This window comes from Amblyomma americanum, chromosome 1 (genome assembly GCF_052857255.1).
Source record: "Amblyomma americanum isolate KBUSLIRL-KWMA chromosome 1, ASM5285725v1, whole genome shotgun sequence".
NCBI lineage: Eukaryota > Metazoa > Arthropoda > Arachnida > Ixodida > Ixodidae > Amblyomma > Amblyomma americanum.
In genome coordinates this window covers 538145154-538161827 of record NC_135497.1, presented here as the reverse complement: position 1 = coordinate 538161827, position 16674 = coordinate 538145154, and the positions used below count along the sequence as shown (strand labels likewise).

General features: G+C 44.9%; 1 protein-coding gene across 6 annotated transcripts in view; it reads left to right on the top strand.

The window, feature by feature from the left end:
• The first annotated feature begins 60 nt into the window (after positions 1-60).
• LOC144116288 (rab-like protein 6) overlaps positions 61-16674 on the top strand; it is a 149716-nt gene continuing 133102 nt past the window's right edge. For 2 of the 6 annotated variants that reach the window (XM_077651029.1, XM_077651024.1), the window contains exons 1-2: positions 61-250; positions 14910-15222. In XM_077651029.1, the coding sequence (XP_077507155.1) occupies positions 14959-15222 (264 nt within the window). In that variant the 5' untranslated portion in view covers positions 61-250; positions 14910-14958. Of the gene's footprint in view, positions 251-374; positions 484-708; positions 728-2253; positions 2351-14909; positions 15223-16674 lie in introns of those variants that run through there. The other 4 variants (XM_077651025.1, XM_077651027.1, XM_077651028.1 and 1 more) reach the window with 4 other exon arrangements.

The window sequence follows — 16674 nt, the reverse complement described above, 5'->3', positions numbered from 1 at the left end:
TTGTATTGTGTTACTGTTGTCATTTTACGTACGAGACTATGGATAAACATTTTTTTTTCTGAACTTCAAAAATGGCGCTGTCGGGATGAGGGGCCGCATCGGTAGCATCGGCAGCATACGTGGATTGCTCGTGAGCATATGGAGCGCCGTCACGTTCATCGGGCATCGTGATATGACACCGGCATCGAATGTACTGCTACTGTGAAACGCGGAAGCGACCGACATCTCGGCTTGTGTGAAAGGCGGTTTGGTAAGGGGCGTCGTTGTGTGCCTGCCTTATCCACCGTGTGTTGCTGTCATGCAAGATAGGAACGTATCTTGTGGACATGCTACTCGCAGGCGGCAGCGTATTTGGCGAATTGCATTTTTTTTTTTTACAAACGAGGGTCGCTGCTCTGCTTGTGGTGCGGGCGCACGAGATTCGTCCTCGATCTCAGTATCATGCGGCGCGTGAAATCCATTCGAAATTGGTGCTAGCGGTTCGTAAGTATGTAGTACCTAGTCCGGCCAGCGTTAATGTGGTTCATCGTCTCAACTAACTAGGTCACTTCGCTGAGATCGATCCGTACGTCGAAGATAAAAACTAAAGCCATTTCATATCATATCACCACTGCGATTCTAGAGGTGCAATCTGTGCTTTACTGGGGCGCGTTGATTTTGGCAGAACCACGGTAACTTGTGCTTCCTTTTGATGATCGGACACGAAACGAAAGTTGTTTGCTTAACGGTAAGATGCTTCTGGGGTCCCTTGGAATGGCGCTCACGTTGCATGGCGTGCGGTTGTAGTACCCCATGTTAACTGGTTCTTGGTTTACGAGGGTTTAACGTCCCAAAGCGACTCGGGCTATGATGGACACCGTAGTGAAGGACTCCGGTAATTTAGACCGCCTGGGGTTCTTTAACGTGCACTGACATCGCCCAGTACACGGGCCTCTAGAATTTCGCCTCAATCGAAATTCGACCGCCGCGGCCGAGATCGAACCCACGTCTTTCGGGTTAGCAGCCGAGCGCCATAACCACTGAGCCACCGCGGTGGCCTGGAACTGAAACCTTGCATTGCACCTTCATGTTCTGGTGGCACTCCGGCCAGTGCCGGGTTTCTGCAGTCAGAGACAGAGGATGGGTGTTGGGTTAGCACCGAAATGTTTAATATTGGTATGCACGGCTGCAGGTTGATGCCTAGTGTTTAAAAGACTGCCTCTCCTGGCAAGTCCGGCTTTTAGAAAATGAATGTCACTAAAATATTTTCTGCCCACATTTTGGCATGGTAATTTATCAAAACAGCAGATAAGCATGGTTATGCCATGACCCATTCTGTGCCTTAATATATTTATTTGTTGAATAGTGGTGCTTAAGTTGTCAGCGTCGGCAAGAACTTTGCTTGCATAAAAGGCTGCTAATTCATAATAATGAAGGATTACTGCTTCTGGATAAATTTTCTGCAACTTTTGTAATGTTCTGTGTGTATGTGCTTGAGGAAAAGGCTGTTAATTCTGCCAGATGTAAAATATTTGTTTTTGTGGAACTATGGTAGTGTGACGTTCCTTGTGTGTGCTACGAGCGTCCGCGTTCGACGGCGCGGCGTAGACTGAGCCCCCAGTGGCGGCGAAAGCACAACCGGAAGAATGACCCCCTTTCATGTTTCTACTGTATATGGCTGCAAGCAACTTGAGTGGGATTGCTTTCGGGCCTGCCGCCGTGGACCGCACGGAGACGACCAGAACGAAGGGGTTTAAGCACAACCGGACCCCCTTTCCATAGTGTCGGCACGAGTCGAACGCCGCCGCCGCCGCGGGGAGACGGGCGTTATCTTCCCCAATTGCCGTGGCCGTTCCAAGGGGGCCTCGTTTCGGCGGGCATCATCAATCAACCCTCCCGAGCACATCCCAGGACAAGGGACCACTTTCCCGGCCTTTTAGTGACCTCGCGTTCCGGCCTTGAGGGGCGAGTGTCATTTGATGGAGAACGGAGGCCGGTGACCCGCGGGAACCGACAGCGGGCCAGAGCGCGCCTTACCACAGCTGACGCTATGCGCTACCTCGACGACAACCTTCTTTCCCTCGGACTCAACACGTGAGGGGGGCGAGACCATAAGTGCGGTGGTGTGTTTGTGCGCCCAAGTGAAAGCCCTAGGCCCCCCCCCACTCCGGCGTGGGTGACCTCACCCTAGGGAGTGTGGGGATAAGAGGATATAAAAGTCGACAAGGAGTACCGAAGAAGCGACGCTCAGGACGACATCGTTCGCCAAGGGGGCCTTCAGCGCCGAAGCCCGACGGCGTGCAGCTTCTGCCAGCAACCGTTCGAGCTCAACTCCGGAGCCCCTCCATCGTCCCCATGAAGTCGTCGGCACGTAAGCTCGGACGCCCCAGCCTCTGATGTATAATCTTAATCATGTGTAATTATTGAATATATCTGTTTGTTTAAACTGAGCCATACGGTGTCTCTTTGCCTCTCCGTCCCGTGTGGACCTGCGCATTATGGGGGGTCATCACAGTAGTAAAAGAGGAGTGCTTAATTTGCTGTTCTTGATTTTGTGTGTAGCTGAGTAGACATACTATGGTACTCTTGGTATTTTTTCTGATAACTTTATGGGCCTCCGCAGTGGCTCAGTGGCTATGGTGCTTGGCTGCTGACCCGAAAGATGCAAGTTCCAACCCGGCCGCAGCGGTCAAATTTCGATGGAGGCGAAATTCTAGAGGCCCGTGTGCTGTACGATGTCAGTGCATGTAAAAGAACCCCAGGTGGTCGAAATTTCCGGAGCCTTTCACTATGGCATCCCTCATAGCCTGATTTGCTTTGGGATGTTAAACCCCCATAAACTATGATAACTTCGTATGTGCACTTTCATAGCCATCTGTGATTTGTATCATCTTGCATAGAGCATTGCATTTTACAGAATTGTACTTCTGTTCTTTTCTCGACATGCTACTGATAGAAGTTGGGGCCCTTTTCAGCTTGACAGCACCAGTGCTGAATCAAGCAACTCTGACCCATGTTTTTTGATTCAGTAATTGTGGTAGTGTATTACATTGCCTTCAGTTCCTTCACCCTATGTTACACCCATTTCAGTTGCATGTTACACCCAGTTTATAGACCGGGTGTAGCATGCTTGCTGGGATATTCAGATTATTACTTTCAATTTCATATTTTGGAGCATGACGGTTCATGGGGAACTTAGTTTGTTTAGAGAAATTTTGTACGCAGCAAATGGAAGCTCTGCCTTTTTAGTTGTCGTTGCTGACATTTTTCATCTTTTCTTCATTGCTATGTACACCTTTTACAAAATATTTTTCACCATCTCAGTGCAAGAAGGTGGGGTGAATTGCTTCTGTTTATGCATACAGTGGCAGACTGTTTGCCCCGATGACGGGGTTTAATTTTCCTCCATCAGGTGCGCTCTGCCTTGTTCAGGGAATAATAATAATAATAATTGGTTTTTGGGGGGAAAGGAAATGGCGCAGTATCTGTCTCATATATGGACACCTGAATTGCCTTCCTAAGGGAAGGGATAAAGGGGGGAGTGAAAGAAGAAAGGAAAAAAGAGGTGCCGTAGTGGAGGGCTCCAGAATAATTTCGACCACCTGGGGATCTTTAACGTGATGTCAGTGTGCACTGACATCGCGCAGCACACGGGCGCCTTAGCTTTTTTCCTCCATAAAAACGCAGCCGCCGCGGTCGGGTTCGAACCCGGGAACTCCGGATCAGTAGTCGAGCGCCCTAGGAAGTCCGGCTGTCTTTCCGTGATTGAGCCAGCATCGCATTCTCGAGCAATCTCTGCACTACATGTTGGTCATTGTGCTCTGCTAGGCATGGAAGTAACTATGAAACAGAGCTGTTATGAACAAGAGTGCAGTGGCTTGTTTGAGTGTGGCTCGTATATTAGAAGTCATAGTCTTTTGGAAAGTTGGGAGACCCTGTGAAACTTTACTCATCTGCCAGCTATATCACAGTGCTAACAGCTAAATTTTTGCTTCTGCTTCCCTTTTTGATAAATTTTAGATGCCAGTGACTATTTTCCTGGCATACAAGCATGTTTCACCATGCTCTGGCATCTCAGAAATGCTGCATTTTTAGGTAGCTGCAGTATTTTGGTTGTGTTTTCAGTCATAAGCAATGATGTTAAAGTGGGCAAAACAAGTAGAGTCTTTGGGTGAAAAAGCCATGGTGTGTATGTGAAGCGTCCGCGCTTTCAGGCACCACCTTCACACTCAAAGACTCTGTGGGCAGTGTACAACTAATACTGCTAATACAGATTTGTCGTACATTCCTGTTTGCATTGTTTTTTACTGTTAAAACGTTTAGATGCTGCTAATCATCTTTCTTCATTTGGTGTGTGACACTGAGATTGTGAAATAGCTGCAGCCCCACCACACATGTGGCTCAGATAAGGTGGCATACCTTCTCTGAGCCACATGCATTGAGCTGTGCCCTCAGTGTCAAAAGTGGTGTACAGTTGAACTTACTCATGTCCGAAGGATAAAGCGGAGATTAGTATGTCCCGTAGTCCTGTGTAGCAGCCCTGTTTTCTGAGGTGTACACAGATGTGGAAGCTCATGAAGGCAGGTGATGTGTGGGCAGTGCATCCTTGACTTGTGCATTCATAGAATTTGGAAGGATGCTAAAGGAAGCACTTGGACAGTGCAGTTCTTTTTGTGTGATGCTTTCAGTTGTTCACATGGCCAACATTGCACTTTGCAGTCTGTTGACAAAATGCTTGCAAATTAAGCCGTTTACAGTTAATGTTAACGTCTTTTTTATGCCCCTGCCACACGGCAAATTTAATGTAATTCCCATCAAATGACATTAGCACCTAATGTCATTAATCGGCTGCTACACGGGAACATTTAAAGTCATGAGGTTGGAATGACATTCGCCATCGAACGAGTTTGGGGACAAACTCATTCGCATTCGACCGCAACCGAATGTGTACTCTGGACACCAGATACGCAGCAGAAACAAGCGACGCGAAAAAATAGCATGCGCACTGCCAACGTTAAAAATTTTATTTATTTAGTTCTGCTAAACAAATGTTAATTTTGGTGCGAACTTCTTGACACTAGAAGCTGTCGTGGATAGCTGTTACTCTCGGTCCCAGCAGCAGCCAACGGCAGCGGCCGACCTTAAAGCAGGGCCTTTCCCGCGACCGTCGATCATTTTGAGTTGCGTGTTTCTTGCTGGTTGGCGTTCCATGTTCGTTTAGCTCGCAAGTACTTATAGATGTAACTGAGTACTTCACCTTTTGAGCACTTCACTTCACCTCCGCGCGCCGCTGCGTCAGCCATTTTGTTTATATATAGAGGCTAGACGGTTTGACTAGTGTCGTGAACGCGCCAGCGGAGAGGAAATAATTTGCAATGACGGTTCACAGATGGCGCTGCAGCTAGCAGGTGTGTTGTGCGCGCGCTCGGCAGCAATGCCGGGAAACGCATTTCGCTGCGCACGTCTTGCTGTAACGGCTGCGATATTCGTCTGGCCAAAGCACAAAATATAATGCGAGTGTTCATATGTTCTGCGGTGCATGCGGTGTCGGTCAGCAGCGGTATTCTCAGCAAACCACTTTCGAAGCTACTGCTTCAGGTGGGCATAGACTGTTGAAGCCGCGAGCGCTTATATTTTTGCTTGTTTATGCTTTGGTTAACACATTTTCGCGGGAAAAGGAACAAGGAAAAGGTGCACAACAAGACACTGACGAAGGGAAATGAACGAGCACAACACGACATGCGTAGAAACAAGAAAGGCTCGTCATCCAAGAGATCGAGCGCGTCTTGTATATAACGAATGAGCGAAATTACGGCCTCACGTGTGGAAGGCACCATTCACGGATGGTCGTTACAGCCCCGAATGCATTAATGTAATCACATAAATAAGGGAACAGAACATATTAACGCAATGTTTATTTACAGGAACATTTCACTGATGCAGTTTCACCGGCATCGCCTCAGTTTGAGCAGTTTTAATTTTGCTTCTCGCGATTGGACGCCTATCTTTGCTCATTGCTTTAGTAAAAAAATGCAACCTCGTCAAACATAACACTTAATCACATCGCTTGTAAGAGCGCGGGAGTGCTCGTTGCAGCCGACTTCTTGGAGTTCATGCCCTTGTAGAAAATGTAAAAACGACATCATGCTCCCAGCATGCAGCTCGTTTCTGCTGAAAAAGGCAGTGAATGAATTTTCTAGTTTAGTTACTAGCACTTCAATGCGCTTTGGAGCGTACAACAATCTAGATCTCATTTTTATCAGCCTGTAGGGGCAAATTAAATAGCCAAGGCAGATGCACATGCGGGGCATGGGAATCTTTTCAGTGATTTCCTGACAACGTAGCCACGGCATAGAAAATGAGTCGGCTGTTGCTTTTCTTTTCTATGCTGCCTTTATGGTCAAACATGCTGTCCTGCTCTTGCAGCACTGCTGAAGCATGTGCCAGGTTTCTCTCATCCAACAGGTCATCAATTAGGCTTGCTATCTGTGCCGCCTTTTCTTTCCTTGCATCACAGGGCTGCAGAAGAGAAATTACAACCTCAGCTGGTGAATTTCCGTTCTTTGGCGGCTTTGCCAATTATTGTAGAAGGCAAGGTTATTACTATAAGCAAAAACTGCTCTGGAGAGGGGTGGTCATTGCAGCCGAATGATTGTCTTACAATTCCAAATGAATTCTTTAATTTGTCTTGGCTCAAATTGGCTGTCAGGAAATAATTGTATTTTAGTGATGACATCACATAATTCACAAGTGACAGTGTGCTTTTCAGCGTCACTAAGTCCGAAGGCAGTCCCTGCACTATGAAAATCCACCGCCGTGCTGAGCGGCATACCGTTCTCATTCATTCAAGAAGGTTAGAAATTCTTCTAGAAATCTCGCACTTGCTGACTCTGGGCGAAGCCCTTTGGAGAGCACCCTTGATGTCATGACAAATATCAAGCGTTCCATGAGCTTCACAAATCGTTCTGTTGGCTCAGTTGTACGAAAAATTTTGTCTAGCTTATCCTTGTAAAAAAAAAGTCCTTTCATAACCTCATCACTTAACAGCTGGAAGGCAAGGTAGACACGCATTTTGTCAAATGCATTCGGCTGCAAATGGGATAAAGTTAAATGTGGCATGACTTTCAATGTAAGCGCGTCTTTGTCAAACTTCCACGCTTCTTTGATAACGCCGATGTATGCATTACCACCTAGGATGGACTCCCTTAGAAGTAAATGCATTCCTTATACATTTTACGATGTTAGGAAATTCAGAAATGAAATGAAGGTTCCTTGTTTTGTCCACGGGACGTTGAACCTTGCACTTGATTTCCTAGGCTGATGCTGGAAAGATAAAAATGCGCTTCGATTAACACAATAAACAATATTGTGGTCACAATGCAGACGCAGATTAGCGAAGCGGAAGCGCACCACAAAGCCGCGCTTTCACTCGACGAGCGACACGAGGAGCTGCGGCAGCGGCATCGGCTTTTCTGCTCGCCTAACTCGCCTGCCGCGAACAGCGCCACCTACGCTAGCATCGAAACAGGCTTCGGCGCGGCGGCTGGCGAGGGCGCCTGCTCACGACACGAGTCAAAACTTCTAGCCTCTATAGTTTATATACGTTTATCGGATATGTGGTTGACTTTGTACTTGGCTTGGCTTTTTATGTCTAAAGTGCTGGAGAATAATAATATAATAATAATAATTGATTTTTGGGGAAAGGAAATGGCGCAGTATCTGTCTGGTATATCGTTGGACACCTGAACAGGGCCGTAAGGGAAGGGATAAAGGAGGGAGTGAAAGAAAGGAAGAAAGTGGTGCCGTAGTGGAGGGCTCCGGAATAATTTCGACCACCTGGGGATCTTTAACGTGCACTGATGTGCACTGACATCGCATAGCACACGGGCGCCTTAGCGTTTTTCCTCCATAAAAACGCAGCCGCCGCGGTCGGGTTTGGAGAATTGCCGGAAATAATGTTTTTAGCTTATATTATTGTGCAGAAATGTTCTCACCCGCTTCTGAAACACTATGTAACAATTTTAAAAATCTTTTATGCGCCCTGATGTCTTTCAATTGTACTATTTTTTTTTTCACTGATTGTCACTGCCATCATTTTCGAATGACATTATTTTTTACCGTGTAGCACCGAAGGAGACCGAATGACATTCGATGCATTGAATGACATTTGGTTGGAATGGCATTAAATTTGCCGTGTTGAATGTTGAACAGATGTTTTTCAGGATGTAGTGAAACAAAAGATATTTGCACTGCCTTGAATAGAATAGCCGAGCCTGTAGGGCTGCGCAAGTGTTGTTGAATGTTCCCACGCCATCCGTTTGCTTTTACTCCTCTGGGGTGATGTCTAAACCAACCATTCCTTCCAAACTGCAGAAACTTACAACTGGCCAGGCAACACTGATTTCTGACATACAGGACATTAAGACACAGCTCAAAACAACTGACACAACCCTATCCAATTTAAGCAAGCCCATGATAGCTCTCGAATCACACCGTACTACCCTTTCTGCAATTCCCAATTGTACAGCCTGAAAACTTTAACCACTCTACTCATTCACCAAATCGTGAAACTAGAAGCACGTGTAGATTATGCCGAAAATCGCTCCCGCTTAACAACCTCATATTTTGCTGTGTTCCCGACACTAATCCTTCTGAGAGTTTTGCGAATTCGGAAGAAACAGTCATTCGCCACAGCTCTATGCGTCTAGATTTTACCATTGACCGTAATCTAATTGAGCATGCTCACCATCTTGGGCGTCACTCGACAGATCGCAGCAAGCCAATCATAGTAAAGTTCACATCCTTCAAAACTGAAGAAAGCATTCTTTCTTGTGGGGAAAAAAACTTAAATGAACAGATTATAACATTGGCGTACTTTTATCCTGCAGTTCATAATGCTTGAAAACAGGTAGTTGCCTATGCACGGTCAAAAACAGATAAATTCGATTTGCGTTCAAAACTTTACTCATAGGTCCAAAACGTTGCACATTCAACGAGGCATCGCAAACTGTAAAAGAAATACAATAGCAACCATCCTGTCAACAACTTTCCGCGCACCGTTTGAAACGTGCACTGCAACCCACACTTTCCTTGTCAGTGATTTTCATCAATGTCTGTAGTTTCATATCAAAGTGAGACATCGTTTCTAATTTGGTCTCATCATCTCTTACTAATCTTGACAGAAACATGGCTCAACACTGACATCTCTAGCAGTGAAATTTTCACCGACTTGCCAAATTTCAGTGTTTTTGTAAAGATAGGAGGGGAGGAGGAGGAGTACTTATTGCAACCAGACAGGAGCCATCATGCACAGCCGTAAATCCTTCATCAGACATTGAAATATGATGGGTCTTGTTCCACTCTTCACCATAGTCAATTCTCGTTGGCGTTTGCTATAAGCCCCCTAATACCAGTCCAGATTTTTCTTGTAACTTTCATAATGCACTGAATGAAATGAAAATTAAGCACCCCAATGCAGGTTACTCTTTGGTGATTTCAATTTTCCTAGAATCAGTTGGCAGAATTAAACCACTTTGAGTAACAGTGATGCTAGTGAATTTTTTCATGTTTGCCTTGATTTCAACCTAGTACAAGTAATATCATAACCAGCTCGTATGACTCGGAGACTGCATTAACACCCTGTATCTAATATTAATGAATCTTCCAGAATGCTTCCATTCTATCACTTATCTTTCAAGTGTTAGTGATCACAAACTAATACATGCATGCTTTGCCACTAAACTGTTCTCCCGTATAACCAATGGAAAAAATTACCTGAATATATGATAAAGGAAACCATGTTGCCATTAATAATGAACTTCGCGGCTTTGTACCCTTTTTTGAATCTAATATTCATCAAGAATGATTCACGATAACTAGTCTTTATTTGATTGGACATAACTTCAGTGCGAAAAAAGACAACCACATAGGAAAGAAAACTTGCAAAACACGGACAGTCGCTGCTATGGTCTTTATTCAAAGGGAAATGATGAATTGGTTAAAAAATTTATTCAAAAAATAATTGTACGAAATAACCAGAAAAACCCATGGTTTATCAGTTTGAAACATCTGGAAAAACAAAAAGAAGTGCCTTTTCTGCTCTGCAAAATTTTATCAAAGTCAGAACACATGCAACATGTGTTACACGGCTGAGAAAGCATACTTAAACTAAATTCATGACGCCAAACGCATCTTTTTTCATTGCGATTTGTCTAAAAAGCTGATCACTAACCCCTGTAAGTTTTGGCAATTGATCAACCTGCAGCACACATGTACCATTTCCCTCGCCGATCCATCAGGCGAACCTATTTCTGATACAGACTGCGCCAACATATTTAATGAAGCATTCTCATCCGTGTTCACTAAGGAAACTGACCCATCATGATGTCTATTCAGGACTGTATGCCTCCCCTAATGTTCTTTCTAACTGGAATCTTATCATTCATAGAAAACATGAAACTTTCATCCACCACCGGCATCGACAGTGTCAACGCCTACAAAAAACACGAAGGAAACATCTGTCATTTTTTGTGACTGTTGTTCACTGAGTCACTCCTTATAAGCCAACTCCCCAACGATTAGAAACTTGGGAAGGTCGTTCCGGTCCACAAATCGGGTAACAAGAACTCTCCCTTAAATTACCGTCCTATTTATTTAACTAGTGTACCCTGCAAAATCATGGACATTCTATACCCATATCATGGCATTTTTTTATTCTAACAACTTTTTTCATCCCATACAGCATGGATTTTGTAGGGGCTACCCAACTGGCTGTTTCTTACATGTTCTTCACATGAACCTTAATGCTAATCACTAACTAGACTGACGTCATACTTTTAGATTTTGCTAAAGCCTTTGACAAGGTACCCCATAAACGCTCATTGATAGAACTTTCCCGGTTAAATTTGCATCCCAACATTTTGAAATGGATTGAAAGGTTCCTAATTAACCATTCTCAGTATGTTTCTGTTAACAACAAGGACTCTAATTTCCTCCCAGTAACTTCAGGTGTTCCTCAGGGATCTGTACTCAGCCCACTACTTTTTCTAACATGCATCAGTGACTTGCTGACAAATGTAACCTCTGACATGTGCATGTTTGCTGACGATTGTGTTACTTATTGTGCCATTACTGCCCCCACTGATCAACCATCACTTCAAAGCAATCTTAAGGCTATCCAAAAATGGCGGAACCATTGGCTAATGGAACTTCACCGAAATAAATGTAAGCTCTTGTCCTTCCTTAGTCGCCATAATTACAGTATCTTTTCCGACGTAATCTCTGACGTGCTCATAGAACCAGCTCAGTCATATAAGTATTTAGGAGTAACTCTTTCTAGTGATCTTTCCTGGACTTTGCATGTCGTTAATATGATATCATCAGCCAATAAAGAACATTAGGATTCTTAAAACATCATCTACACCATGCTTCTCAACATGTTATTAGCCTATAAGCCATTTGTCAGGCCAAACTAGTATTCGCATCACCAATTTAGAATCCTCATCAAGCTTGTCATATTAATTGTCTCGAATCCGTTCAAAATCATGGTGCCAAGTTCGGTCTTGCATCATATTGTTACTACGTCAGTGTTTCTGCCTTAAAAGTAGTTTCCGGTTAATCGCCCTTATCACTCCGGCGTTGCGCTTCCAGCCTATCTTTATTCCATAAAATTTTTAACAGCACCCTGCACGCCTCACCTTATATCCTTCCCCAAGCATGCATAACACCCTGCACCAGTGATCAGCTACACTGCGGCCGTCCGCTCTCATGCACTGCCAGTTTTTCCAATGTCTTTTTTTTCCCCGCACAGCTGCTGACGAACGACCTTCCAAGCGATATTGCTGTCATCACCTGCTCATCTGAGTTCATTGAAAATGCAAAAAAATATGTACTCTCATAGCAATGTTAACCCAATACTCTCACCCCTTTTGTAATAACCCTTCCCTGGGGCCGTTAAGGTAATGAAATGAAATGAAAAAGTGAACGTAGAAACATAAAAGAGTGTCTGTGTACTGGTTCACAAATATTTTTCTCATTTTGGTCTAGTCCAGTAATACCTTCGTGCAACGAGTACTTGCTGAAGTGTATCAGAAGAAATTCTCTTTGCGGTTTACCAGCATATTGGAAGTGACATGAGTTGCCTTTAGGTACCTATCATTGGTTTGCCAAGCCCTGTGTTGTGTGTTGATAACCGCTGTATTTTACATTAATATGCATGCACAAAGTCAAGACTAGCTGTAAATTGATTTCATGGTTGTGCAATTCCGTGGTTATCGTAATCATGTAACAGTCCCCGAGTTTATTTCGCATCATCTCTGATCAGGTCCACTATGGTGAACCAAATGCACTTGGCTGTGCTTAGAGTGCACTGGTGAGATGGGAATGGTTTTTCTTTCCCTCCCTCCTTTATCCCTTCACTTACATGCAGTTCCGGTGTCCATGGAGACATCCCAGACAGTTACTGGGCCAGTTCCTTTCCTCAAAAACCAAACAATGAGACGGGAATGGCAGTCAAGAGTTTGGAAAGTTTAATTAAACTCTAAAGCTTGATTCGTGGATATGGCATCAATGGATATGACCCCTGCTAACTTTTTTGCCTCCATAAAGCACGGCAGTGTGTCTGGACTCATTAGCTCTGCTCTGTGGTAGCACTTAGAACTGGGCATGACAAAGTGACTCTTGAGATAGGTGAGATAGTGTGTTTGTTGGCTGATGTGCTTCTTGACCATGATGGCTCTTTGTGCACTGCGCAGTTTGGCTTTTTTGAGTGTTTCTACCAGAAATGTTTGCTGCAGATGTCCACCTATCTTTTAGCACTGGGTTTGTTCTGCTTGGACGTGTTGCTATCTCTTTTGTTCCATTGTGGGCAGCTTGTCTGTCCATTCCTTGTTTTGATGCATTCTACTGCAGTGTTGCTACAGCTACTGCAGTGGTCTCCATTCAGGATGATTAATGTAGATACTGTAAGCACAGTGTGTGACCTTTACCTTTATCTGTAAATATTCACCATCATCGCACATCGTCATCTTCGGAGAAGTGGCCGTTATACTTGCAGTGGCAGCAAAGCTCACTCAGTCCTCTGTCTCACAGTACTAACACTTGGCCGGAGCTGTTCCTTTTGTCTCAAAGGGTGAATGATACTTGGAGTTTTGTGTGTGAAAACTAAGCCTTGAAAACACGAAGTGTGGTTAGCTCTAGGCCAGCTGCATTGAGTTTGAGATGATGATTGACATGGTCCTGTGTGAGGCCACATGCACTATCTATGCATACTATCTGGCGTACTATCTGTGCATGGCGTACAATAAAAATATTTTGTCAAAAATATTCACCGAGTATGTGGAAGCCCAGCTTACACATTTGAAGAGAACTAATTAATTAAACACTAGCACTAAGTCCAAAAACGAAAACGGTACGGAAACAAAAATGGGTACCAACAGGTTGTGAAAGATTTGTGTGGTGTGATTTGTAACAGCTGTGGCATTTACAGCGACAGCTAATTGGTGAGCATGCAGTGACTTCACACACGACATCACAACAACATGGCACGCTTTGTAGAGTGACAGCACAATGATGTTACGCACGTTGTGCCAGAGAAGACAGTAGTGGGTAAGGAATACCATATTCACCACCAAAAACGGCTATCTCTAAACCTCATTTTGCACAGTGGCATCTGGCCTGCGAGTTTTTTTACAAGCTCTTCACATATACAAGAAAACAAGTTGGTCCAACTGGTTTGGTGAAGGTGTAGGAAACCAGAGTTTCACATCTCCAAGGGTGAATCGCTGTGTGAGAATACACCTCTTTCTAAGAGTGCATTTAATATTGGTAAGAGCAAAGAGCTGCATTGCCACAGGACAGCACAGGGAGGCCGTTTTCAGTCAGTCTTGGCACTGAGTAGTTACCACTGCCAGAGCTATGGTAACTGCACAATGGGGACTGAAGTAATTGTTGCATAATTATGCATGTTCATGGGCAGGAACCATGTTAACTGCCACCTGTCACATCTGTCTCTTTGTGCACCATAATGTTAAATTGTTGCTGGCGCATCTGTGTAAGTAGATAAGTGATAAGGAATTTTATTTGTAGTCTTTCTGCAAAAAAGTGCACCAAATAGAAGTTGGGTTGATGTGAAGTGCAGTGTGATGAAAAAGATATCAAATACAATAAATAATGCAGTAGTATTTATTGAATGCCAGGTATGAATTTCAACGTGGGAGTTGCTGATGAGCAGTGACCAATAATTTTTGGTGGTTCTGGTTTCTCTGTCCCGTATTAACCTGTGGCTGTCAACAGTGGCGTGATGTCACCAAGTGGCACCTCGTGCCATTAATGTGTGTGCGCTTTTGTAATGTATAGATGTACTACTCTGACTTGATGGCAGCCGTGTTGATATTCATTTTACTGTCACCAATCGGTGCATCTCCTGTGAGCTCAAAGCCTTCCAACCGAATGGAGCTTGACAATATTGAAATGTCAAGTGTTTTGCAGCAGCCAGCAAAAATGCATCTGCCATAGCTTTTAGAGCTCTAGAAGCTCCTTATGTGAGGCTGCAGTATGTATAAATAATTAATATAGTGATTCTTGACTGTTTTCTGCCACTATGCAGTTGACACTCAGTGGGCACTGCATTCACTCGCATTCTATTTGACTTGCGATATGATGCTGTACTCACAGCAGTTGGGAACTGCAGCAGTTATCACACAAGACTTCCTAGTGAATCCACACTGTACCAGTATTTACTCGCATAGTGAACACACCCCTTTCTTTTGGCGTGCAGCCTGCTGATGGTGATAGTGAATGCTAGCAGGCATACTTTCTGTAGGATGAACAGAAGCATGTTAAAAGGACAAGGAGCTGTTTTCACTGATGATGTTGCTTTCAGCAGAATCGTTGTCAAAGAGAGAAGAAATTTTCGTGTCTGCCACGTGCAGGTTGGTGCTGTCCTCTTGACAGAGCAGTGGCTTTTCAAGGTGTGGCAAGATGCTGACTGTTTTCAAGAAGCTGGTGGGCAACAGTGGCGGTGATGGCGGTGGAGGGTGCGCTGCCACAGGTGGAGGGAAGCACCAGCCCCCGTCGGGCATGCAAGCCATGGAGCAGAGCCTGCAGAAGCGCTTCGCTCGAGGAGTCCAGTATAACATGAAGATTGTCATCAAGGGGGACCGCAACGTGGGAAAGTCTTGCCTCCTGCTCCGCCTGCAGGGACAGCCTTTCAAGGAGGAGTACCTGCCCAGTGACGAGATCCAGGTGGGTGGGTGCAATGCACTCGGCCGACTGGCCACTGTTTTGAGGTGAGGCCATTCTGGATGAAATATTTTCCAATAATCTTATACCCCTGTCACACGGGCACTTGTAAGGCCTTAGGAATTAAAGTCCTTTGCCCCAAAGGCGCGTGACGCGCATCTACACGGCAAAGCGTCGAGACCTTTGCGAAAAAGGTCCGTAGCCGCAAAGGTGGCCGTCAGCGGCCTTAAAGTTGCTTAAAGGAGCAACCCAGACGGCAGCGCCAGCTAGCGAGCTCAAAGAATAAAAAATTGACGCAATTTCTAGTTTTGAAAACGTAAAAAAATATCTAATTTATCTTATTTAATGGTTAATTTTGCAGTACAGTGCACTTAGCCGTATAGGAGGCTATGACTTAAGACATCTACACTACTAAGAAAGGACTTGAACGCTTTTCAGCAGCCGCATCGACACACACGTGCTTGCGCTTCTCGCTTTGCTGTTTTTTCTTCGTTTGCTATTCATGGCAATTACACACTTCGTTCTAACATCTTGCGGTTCGTCGCTCATGATTACGGCAGCACCCTAACTGGGCACAACCTAATTTCTTTGAAATACACACAAGGACATAAGCAACAAAGCACGCTTTTCACACACAACGAGGAGCCGAACGGAAAAGTGCGCCTACCGTGGTCGGACCGGGAACGACGAAAAAAAACCAAAAAAACTTTCGTTTCAAAATATCCGTTCCTCACCGTCAGACTGCTCGTCTATTATCGTGATAGCTACTTTTTCAAACATACACGAAAGCACTCTCAGCTGAAGTGCTACCGTCTGCTTTAATTTCATAATGTTACTAGCGCCGCTGCACACACAGCAGTGACTTTTGGCATTCACGGAGGCCGCATTCTAGCTCCTTTGGATTTGCCGTGTAGCAGCGCCGCTGCTCCTTTTCGGTTTTCCTCCTTTAGTGCAGTAAGACAACTTTACGGCAAAGGCCGTGAAGAAGTCCCGTGTGGGAGGGGTATTAGTGTTGATGAACTAAATGGAAATTTCACGACCAGTATCATTGTGGCTGTATGCTTAGCTATTCTTCAGTCATCAGGAATTGTACCACAAAATAACAAGGTCTGGGGAGTTTTCTGAATATACCGAACACGTGAAAACCACAGTTTTTAATTACAAAGGCGAAAGCAAAAGCACGGCAGCAGTGGCCTAGTGGTTCGAGCACTCGCCTCGCATGCGGGAGGTGCGGGGTTCAATCCTCAGTGCCGCCGGGTGCCCACCGGTGATACAATGGGTACAAGCTTTCCCCTGGCCTGGTGCTTGGCTTATTCAGGGCGAAATGCTTTGGAAATGGGTCTTTGACCCCACCTTGAGCAAAAAATGAAAATGCCTTGTGCAATGGTGCTCTTTGGCCGCAGATGCCCTTGCGCCAGAAAAAAAATTCACCATCACATCCGTCGCAGTGCTGAA